The sequence below is a fragment of the Coptis chinensis genome, chromosome 7 (assembly GCF_015680905.1).
Source record: "Coptis chinensis isolate HL-2020 chromosome 7, ASM1568090v1, whole genome shotgun sequence".
Taxonomy (NCBI): Eukaryota; Viridiplantae; Streptophyta; class Magnoliopsida; order Ranunculales; family Ranunculaceae; genus Coptis; species Coptis chinensis.
Window position 1 is genome coordinate 83,077,905 of NC_141462.1, and position 9,973 is coordinate 83,087,877.

Sequence of the window (9,973 nt, forward strand, 5' to 3'; positions counted from 1 at the left end):
TTTTAGCTAGGTTTCTTTAGTCCTTCGAATTTAACAAATAACCGTTACTTGGGAATTGAACAAAGAGAGAAATTTTTTTTACAATGACTTAATGATTCTCATCACAATCATAGTATTTATACTCATCATTACACATGCATGTGATCTGTTAGTTACAAGTTTGTTAGAATAGAAGCTTCTATTGACTGAAGACAATAACTAATTCTAGTTTATCTTCATTGTAGTATTTACTCTAATACACCCCCTCAAGCTATTGTGATTGAGCAATGAGCTTGATTAAGAAGCACCCCCTGAATCTGAAAGTTTCTTGACTGAGAGTTGCTTCTGAAGCATTTCAAATCTTGTAGAGCTTAAACCTTTAGTAAATATGTCAGTGATTTGATCTTGAGTACAAATATATTGAAGTTTGAAAACTCTGTTAGTGACTTGATCTCTGATGAAGTGAAAGTTGACTTCGATATGTTTAGATCTACCATGAAATACTGGATTCATAGAAAGTGCAATGACACTTAAATTATCACACCATAGTATTGGTGGTTGATGTAAAAAAATCTGCAGATACTTTAGAAGAGTGCACAACCAAGCAATTTCAGTAGTTGTATATGCTAAAGATCTGTATTCTGCTTCAATAGAACTTCTTGCAACTGTATTCTGTTTCCTTGAACTCCAAGCAATAGGACTAGAGCCAAAAAACAGACAGAATCCACTTGTTGATCTCCTGCTGAATGGGCAACCAGCCCAGTCAGCATCAGAATATGCAGTAATAGTTTGTGATCCTTTTTGTAAATGAATCCCATAAGTGTACCTTTAAGGTACCTGAGTATCCTTTTAACTGCAACTAAATGACTTGTTCTGGGTTGATGCATAAAATGACATATCTGATTCACTGCAAAACTCAAATCTGGTCTTGTCCAGGACAAATACTGAAGACCTCCCACTAAAGACCTATACTCTGTTGGATCAGATAGTAAGTCTCCTGAGTGTAAATCAAATTTCTGAGATGTAAGGCAAGGTGTGAGACATGGCTTTGAATCCTCCATATGAGCTCGTTTCAACAAATCCAAAGCATACATAGTTTGAGTGAGCATCATTTCTTGACTATCCCTTTTAACTTCAATGCCCAGAAAATAGTGGAGATCGCCGGCCTAGATCTTTCATAGGGAATATGGCACTAAGCTGCTTGATAAGAGTATTGCAGTAAGCCATTGAATTTCCTGTTAGAATTATGTCATCCACATAAACTAAAATATAAGTGATATCACTTGAAGTTTTTCTGGTGAATAATGATGTATCAGCTTTGGAAGCAATAAAACCAAGACCAATGAGAGTATGCATAAGCTTTTCATACCAGGCACGAGGTGCCTGCTTAAGACCATAAAGAGATTTATGCAATCTGCAAACAAAGTTTGGTCTGAGAGGATCTACATACAAACCCTGAAGGTTGAGTCATATGCACAGCTTCTTTGAGATTACCATGTAGAAATGCATTGGATACATCCAGCAGCTTGACTCCCCAATTTAGTTGAACAACCAAAGAAAGAATCAGTCTGATGGTAGTGGATTTTGCAACTGGACTGAAAGTCTCATTATAATCAACTCCTGCTTCCTGGTGATAGCCTTTAGCTACTAGCCTGGCTTTATGCTTGTCAATAGAGCCATCTGGCTTATGCTTGAGTCTAAAAACCCATTTGTGTTTAACAATATGTGGTGATGGATGATAAGGAACTAAAGTCCACGTTTGTGTCTGAAGAAGTGCATTGTATTCCGATTGCATTGCTTCCCTCCATTCCTTGGTTTTAACAGCTTGAGAGTAACAAGTGGGAACTTGAATGCTTGATTCAAGCTTGGAAGCTAATGCAGTAGGTAATTTGTGTTTTGAAGTTGAGTAAGTGAAAACTTTGTTGACTGGCAGTTTTGATATTGGTTTATGAATGCCAACTTTGGCTCTGGTTTGCATAGTATGCAAAGGAGGTTGATTAATAACATATGGGATGCTAAGTGTGGAGGTTGATTTTGTATTTGTGGAGGTGTATTTTGGACTGGTGGAGTATCTGAAGAATCATGACTAGATGTATGTGAATCAGAAGAAGTTGGAGATTGAGATGAGAGATGATGGTTTGAATTTGAAGTTTCTAACAAAGGTGGAATTTCTGAAGCAGTGTGTGGAAATAATGGAGGAACAAGAGTATAAGATTTTGATGGGAAAGATGGAATAGATGTATTTGTGTGAGACTTGAATGGAAAATGGTTTTCATTAAAAATGACACTCCTTGATGTGTAAACTCTGCGAGTGGAAATGTCAAGGCACTTGTAACCTTTATGGTTAGCACTATATCCAATGAACACACACTCTTTACTTTTAGGTTCATGTTTGGTTTTGGTGTATGGTTTTAACCAAGGGAAACACTTTCAATAGTGAATAATCAGGAGAGACATTAAAGAGTTTTTGATAAGGTGAAATAGAGAAAACTGAATGTGGTAATCTATTTATTAAAAAAATTGTAGTCATGAAGATTTCCACCCAGTATTTAGGAGGTACATATATTGCTGTGAGCAATCATAGTTCTTGCTAGTTCTAGTTAATGCCTGTGTTTCCTCTCAGCAATGTCGTTTTGCTGAGGAGTGTGAGGGTATGAATATTGAAGTGAAATGCCATTTTCTTGAAGAAATGATTTGAAAACAACACTTTTGTATTCTCCTCCTTCATCACATCTAAACACTTTAATCTTTGTGTTCAACTGATTTTCCATATTTGACTTGAAAGTTTAAAAAACTGAAAAGACTTCAGATTTCTTATGTAATGGAAAAATCCATGTGAACTTGGACCAATCATGGAAACATAGTAAAGAAAGCCATATAAAGATGGAATAGAAGAAGGCCCCAAACATCACTATGTATTAATTGTAAAGGTCTTGTAGTACAAGTGCTTGATGATGTAATTAAAAGGTAACAGTACTTTTTCCTTACAAGCATTACAGAAAGACACAGAACCACAATGACCATTTAACAACATTTTATTTGCAGACATGATTTTATACAAGTGTGAAAAGAGAAGGGTGTCCAAGCCTTTGATGCCATATGTTGGCATTTGTCTTTATTCTAGAGAAAGCAAGAGAAGGAGATGAAACTTGACCAGAAGAAACATTGAAGCAAGTAGAAGCTTTTGGAACAGATGAAATGGTTGAAGAGTTGAACTTTATTGGATATAGTCGATTCTTAGTTCTCCCTTGTATAAGAGTCTTGCCCATGACATTGTCCTTTACCACAAAATGATTTGGACAGAAAATCATAGAACAATTATTATCTTTAATAAACTTTTGAACATATAGCAAATTTTGAGAGATTTCAGGAACATGAAGTATATCATTCAAATGAAATTTAGATGTAGGAGTATGTAAAGTAGTGGAACCTGTATTTGCAATGTGAAGTCCTTGGCCATCACAAACTAGAACTTTATCATTTCCAGAGTAAGGATGATGAAGAGTGAGATTGTTTAAGTCTGCAGTGATGTGATTTGTGGCTCCAGTATCAACAATCCACTGAGATGAAGGAGTATAATCTGATGTGTAGTAGGAAGCATGTGAGTTATACTGTGTGTTAGGAAAGTAGTCTTGTGTATTTGAGTTTCCAGTTGAACTTGAAGCTTTCTGTGTTGCATTGCTTGAAGTTTTGTTTGTGGTTGACGTCCAATATAGGAATGATTCATACGATTATAGCAGTCGATTGCTGAGTGACCAAGCTTGCCACAAATTTGACATTCAATTATGCCATTTGGATTAACAGTAGGATTACAAGTCTTCTGTGTGTTCTGATTGTTTTGAAAATTTCCTACTCCTCTGTTAAAACCACCACGACCTCTAAATCTTCCTCTTCCTCTATAATTACTTGAGCCACCTCGATGAAAGTTTGAAGAGGATTCAAAACTACCAGCATTCCTTGTAGTAGCAAAGACTTGAGTAGAAACTTCATGAGCAATTTTCTGTCTTTCCAGAATGTTAATTTCTTCGCTTAAGAGTAAACCATACAACTCATCAAAGTTTGCTTCTTCAGTTCTAACTCGAAGAGATGTTGCAACTGGATCATATTCATTTGGAAGACCTCTTAGAACATGCTGAACCGTATCACCATAAGTTACTATGATATTTGCAGCAGCTAAACCATCACTTATTGATTTGATCTTCTGTAAATAGTCATGCATGGAACTATTTCCCTTTTTGATCCCTTGTGGTTGATCTTTAAGTTGATGAACATGAGCAGAGTTGCTAAAGCAAAATGCTTTTCAAGTACACTCCATAACTCAGCAGCAGAATCAATACCTATCACATAAGGGAGAATAGATTCCGAGATAGTAGCATTCATCCATATCAGCAAGGTTTGATCTTGTTTAACCCATTGTAAATACTCTGGATTTTTTGTTTGTTGACCTTCATCATTGAAGAAATTGGGGTGGACATTTACATGAACCATTAACAAAGCCAACCAGATTGTTACTTTTGAGGATTGGTTTGAACAATTGTTTCCAAAGTAGAAATTTTTCTTTAGAAAGTTTAACAGGAACGAATTGAGAGATGTTGATTGAGTTCATGTTAGTTGATGATGAAGTCATTGTAACAAGTATGTAATTAATGAGAGAACTTGAATCAATTTTGAGTAATAAGATCGAACTTGATATAAAAGAAGAAGAAAAAAAAAAACTGGATTTAACATAATTCAATTGAAAAGAACTGAGAAGAAGATGATAACTAACTCAATTGATACTTCGAGACAAACCTCCTTCAACGTGCCTCTACCATTGATATAGTTGAGTCATATGAAACACAGGACTCTTTATCACTATAGGACCAAGTGTCTTTTATGGGAGTACTCCTTTCGAAGTAAAAGCCCGGTGGTAGAGGTTTGGGAAGTACTACAGTTTCACTACTCAACATCAACACCACTGATGACATGGTTGGCCTTTGATCTGCACCTTTCTGAACACACAATAGTCCTATATGAATGCACCTTAAAATTTCCTGTGCAAGGCCGCATGAATTGCCCATCGACTCATCAACCAATTCCATGGACCTGTCTTCACTCCATAGTCTCCAAGCCTGAAACAACGAAAAGGTATATACAGTGTATTTATAAAGAGTTGTAGTATTTAGAAGAAGAAGATAGAAATTAATCATCAAATTAGGACTTACATGTCCTAAAAGATTAAGCTCATGGTCAGGATGAAAAAAGCCCCTATTCTTCTTGCCACTGATAATTTCCAAAACTAGAACTCCAAAGCTAAATACATCAGATTTTACTGAAAAGTGGCCATCAACAGCATACTCAGGCGACATGTAACCGCTACACAAAGTCAAGAATTAAGTTAATAAATATAATATATGGCATCAGAAAGTAGTTTATTCATGAACGCGTGATAAATTATTGTGAAGGTAAGATTGTTATTACTATGTCCCCATAACTCTCTCTGTATTTGCTTCGTTTTGATCTCCTCTGAAAAGTCTTGCCATGCCAAAGTCTGATATTTTGGGTAACATTTCACTATCGAGTAAGATATTGCTTGCTTTGAGATCCCTGTGTATAATCCTGAGTCTTGAATCGTGATGAAGATAAAGTATACCTCGAGCTATTCCTAAGATAATGTCCACTCGCTTCTGCTTATCAAGTAGTCTGCTCGTCGTTTCATCTGCATTGAAATGAAATTTTACATTGCTCTCTTCGTTCATTGGTTTGCTAAGATTAGGACACAGAAAATAGCTAATGACCAGTTACTCGTGATACAAAGTCAAAGTAAAGCTATATCAGTTAGGCAACATATGCAGAATAAGAAACAAACCAAATATAAATGAATCCAAGCTTTTGTTCGGCATGTACTCATAGACCAACATCTTTTCTTCTCCTTGCATGCAAAATCCAAGAAGCTTAACAAGATTTTTGTGCTGAAGTTTGGATATTAGGATCACTTCATTCTTGAACTCACTGAGACCTTGTATAGAGTTCTTTGAGAGCCGTTTCACTGCTATTTCTTGTTCTCCTTCCAACTTACCCTGCAGGATATGATAGTGCAATCACAAATAAATTATATTAGACGGGAATTCGACAGCCACTTTGCACATCTTGGCTTACAAATTACAATCAATGGAAGATGTTGAGTTGTCCCCTAGGCAGGTGATATGCTTGTCACCCTAGCATACTCAACTTCACGCAAGGAGAGACTTCCTTCTCCCCCCCCACACACACACACACACAAATGGAATCCTCCCCGTCCCTGACTTCACGACTACACGTAGTTGGATGCACGGTATATAATTTACCTTATAAACAGGACCAAATCCACCTTCACCAAGCTTATTTGCTTCTGCGAAGTTATCGGTTGCATTTTTTATTGTAGCCAAATCAAATATAGGTAATTCAAGGTCATCTTTCCCATGGTCGCCTGCGCAAAAAATGATCATTGTCGTCATACAAAAATAGTGATGTACTTACAGAGTTACAGTGAAGTATTACACCATTCCAAGTGTAAGCACTACTGCACTAGCGTGAACGGAGAACCTCATCTCTTGTAAAACCCCACCCCTACCATTAAGTAAATGAAATGATGTCTAGCTAGTGTGTTGTTTTTGAGAACAATGCATATTTGACTACAGAGATGGTGACTACGGATACAGAACAAGAGGTTTGTTTAAAAGAGACATGTCTTGGTGGAACTAGTAAGAGTTTTATCTGTTCAAAGTTGGGTTTGTTTGTGCTGCGAAATGATTTGGATTTGAACCCAAGAGGGGAAGAATCAATATGAATTTACAAACAGCTAGGGGTGTGCTTAGTCCCTCTCATAAAAAGAATACTTAAAAATAACACGGAAGGAGAAGATTAAGAATATGACATTGCACCTCTTGGACTTCTCTTCTTCCAGATGCTCCAAATGCACCAGCTCCCCAAGCCTAACACTGCCATCCCAGCAACAGCCGTAATGCTTACTATTACTACCACATGCTCCTTCGTTCTTGACTTGCTTTCAGAAACTATAAATACACATTAATCATAAATGTGGAAGATAGCATAAAAAGTAGTAAGAAGTCACAACAATGAAACAAGGTACAAATATTTGTTGTTGAGTACATTACAGAAGTTGTTCGGTTTCTTCCTATTTATTTATTTGTGTGTGTGTGTGTGGGGGGGAGACTACAATGATGAGAGGACAGATCAACGATGGAGACTCTATTTAGTGTGGAATAGTAGGTTTTGCATATACAAGGTGTAAGACAATGTCTGCCAGACTGCCAAGACCTACTGTTTTAACCATAATGTTATGTGATACTTTTTATCTAGAAACAGAGCAAATGCAATGGCTATAAATATCAAATCATAAATGAGGTAATCCTCCTTCCAATGCAGAACCTTAAAAGGGGATTATTGAACCTTAGCCGGACTCCTAAGTCCTACCGAAGGGTTGATGTTTGGAGTTTGCACAGAAATTAATGTAATGGATTGTGAAGTAAAATTGTAAGATTGTTCCTATAGGGCATTAAGCAATAAAATGTTTTGACTCGGCACAGTACCAATTTCTGTATTTAAGGAAAAACAGAATACGGAGATGTTAGACTTTGTAATAGTGCTAGTTATGCAACATAAAACGGAATACGGAATCCAAATTAACCTAGTTCAGAAGCTGCCATCCGAATGTAAAGATCTTGTCCGGCCCCATCCTCATCCATATTTCTTATATCGGTTAGATCCATAAACCACATAACACAACCACTTCCACCATTACTAATATCAGCATTAGTATAAGCCACACATGAACAGTTCGTCAAGCAAATTACCCTGCATTCCTCAAGGTCCATACTCATGTTAGCCCATGTACCAGTTGTATCTGGCACCTTCACCCCTGTAAATTTTAGAAATTCATCTCCCTGACTGCAATTTGTAGGAGTCTTTCGTTCACATCCCTGAGACCAGTCCGTTGCATCCCATTCCAGTGGTGACTTAGGTTTGAACCCCTTCAAACACTGGCAAGCTGGTTCACTCATCACTTCACAAGTACTATAAGCACCACATAGCGCATAGTCGTCACAATGGTCTCTTGGAATTGACACAAGAACTCGCCAACTCTGTGTGTCATTAACCCAAGTGAGACGTTGAAGATGACCCTCAGTACTGGTTTGTGTCAACACCACCCTCAAAGTAACAGATTGATCAATAACTTGGTATGTGTAATATACTTCATCCGCATTGAGGACAACTTCATATTTAAAGACTCGATTGCGCACCAAATTAGGTGCGCCACTAAATTGAAGTCCATCCCATGGTCCGCTACGATAATACTTACTATACCTGTTTCGTATAACTGATTCAGGATATTTTGTAAGATCAATGGCAAAAGTGTAGTCCCCCTGAGAAGGATCATCAGAGTTCCTCCAAGATGACATGTAAGTGTTCCTACCTGTCTTTAAGTTCCACCCAAGCTTCATTCCTGGTAGTAACGTATCACCCGGGTAGTCAAAGCTCTGCCATAGATAGCTCTTAGGGTCTGCATCTTTAACATCTCTTAGAACTAAATTTCCAGAGTCTAATAACTCTACAATTGGATTTTCCACTGCATTTGACGTATTCGATGACCAAATAACACTTTGAGTTCTGTTTAAGATGACTATATTGCCTATGGAGCCTATCTTTAGAGCTCCTGATGTATCATTAAGTGGTGAATCTCTGTTAGCTACCCAAACTACTGTTTGAACTGAAACTTTTTTGTACCAAATTCCCAAGTATCGGTCTTTTGAATTGGAGGGACTGAAGAAACCTAGCTCAAAAATTGCACCTTTGGAGATTAAGGTCTGCCCATCAATGATAGATTGAGATGGTGTTAAAGTGTAGGCTGCAATGTGGATCTCTTGATAGAAAAGAGAGAATGTAAAGGAATAAAACATGACAAGATGAAGGACACCCATTATTTTTCTTTTCCTTCTTGTTGTTCCAAGCAGCCACATCAAATAGCAACCGAGTCTTCAGACAAAAAAATTCCGTTACTGGAGACTAGCCTGCACAGATATCTGTTGAAGAAAAGGATGCAAATCAGAACACACACAAGCACTAGAAGTCTAGAACAAGGCAACAAAGAACAAGTAAAGCGCGCAAGGCGCAATTACCAGAAAGCAAAGAGAGAAGAGATTTATGTTGTTCGGCCTTATTGCGTACTGTCTACAGACTGCAGGTGAAGAATATGCTTATCTCTGAAAGATGAAGGAAACCCAAGAATATGGTGTGTTCTCTCTCAGAAGTTATCTAACTTAAAAAAATGTCAGCACAAGTTTTTATCATCAACTAGAAAACATTCACGTTTGAGTTTTATATCTAACCCATAAACATATCCAAGTCTAAAGTCTAAATTTCTCATGTGTTTAAGCAATTACTTGCACCGACGATTAACCATTTAGATGGTATGACGTCTTTGTCACTGTCTTGTTGAGTTATATTCAGCAGTTAACTTGTAATCATTTTCACAATATAATTAAACAGAATAAGTGTTATCCCCGCGATTAACAATTGAACAAGAAAATGTAACAGTGAAAGTATTAGAGTTAATGGTGCTTCTCAACAGTTTCACGTACGTACTTGAAATGTGTGTTAGATATATCAGTTGTTTTGGGACCTACTTTTTCTGACTTCTGGAGCCTGGAGGACACCAGTCCATGGTCATCAAAATCACAACTCGTGAAGAACTCAGAAACCAATCATTCGCAAAAATGATTAATTGCTAATTAATGAAGTCCTTGTTTATTATATTGACCTTCTCTTCTGTAACCCAATCATTGTCAAAACACACACTGGGTAGAATAATTGCAAATATTAGCGTATTACCAATATCATATACAGACCATATACTTTTGGCATAGATATATTGAATTAACAAGGAATTGTGGGGACTTCCCCACCTATATTTCTGATTGATGTAGCCTGTTTCTTTATGCTAAACCACATTTTA

At 37.1% G+C, this 9,973-nt stretch overlaps 2 protein-coding genes across 2 annotated transcripts; both read right to left on the bottom strand.

Annotated features, from left to right (window-relative positions):
* Positions 1–3,585: 3,585 nt before the first annotated feature.
* LOC147489407 (uncharacterized) lies at positions 3,586–4,198 on the bottom strand. The gene is made up of 2 exons (XM_086574633.1): positions 3,709–4,198; positions 3,586–3,590 (listed from the first exon to the last, which is right to left on the bottom strand). Exons 1-2 carry the CDS (start codon positions 4,196–4,198, stop codon positions 3,586–3,588), a joined length of 495 nt encoding a protein of 164 aa, XP_086430759.1.
* A 407-nt stretch (positions 4,199–4,605) lies between these two features.
* LOC147489408 (G-type lectin S-receptor-like serine/threonine-protein kinase At4g27290) lies at positions 4,606–9,713 on the bottom strand. Its single transcript, XM_086574863.1, has 8 exons — positions 9,138–9,713; positions 7,649–9,041; positions 6,882–7,013; positions 6,306–6,427; positions 5,828–6,038; positions 5,440–5,677; positions 5,184–5,334; positions 4,606–5,090 (listed from the first exon to the last, which is right to left on the bottom strand). The coding sequence occupies exons 2-8, from the start codon at positions 8,976–8,978 to the stop codon at positions 4,776–4,778; spliced, it is 2,499 nt and encodes an 832-aa protein (XP_086430989.1). The 5' UTR covers positions 8,979–9,041; positions 9,138–9,713; the 3' UTR covers positions 4,606–4,775.
* Positions 9,714–9,973: the final 260 nt, after the last annotated feature.

Bases quoted from the DNA above. Each gene is read 5' to 3' on its own strand.
- LOC147489408 (XM_086574863.1), bottom strand. From the start codon at position 8,978: ATGTGGCTGCTTGGAACAACAAGAAGGAAAAGAAAAATAATGGGTGTC. The intron at 6,428-6,881 runs GTGCAATGTCAT...TTTTTTGCGCAG, and splicing joins GAAGAAGAGAAGTCCAAGAG to GCGACCATGGGAAAGATGAC. The intron at 5,678-5,827 runs GTTTGTTTCTTA...ATTTCAATGCAG, and splicing joins CTTGGATTCATTTATATTTG to ATGAAACGACGAGCAGACTA.
- LOC147489407 (XM_086574633.1), bottom strand. From the start codon at position 4,198: ATGCATGACTATTTACAGAAGATCAAATCAATAAGTGATGGTTTAGCT.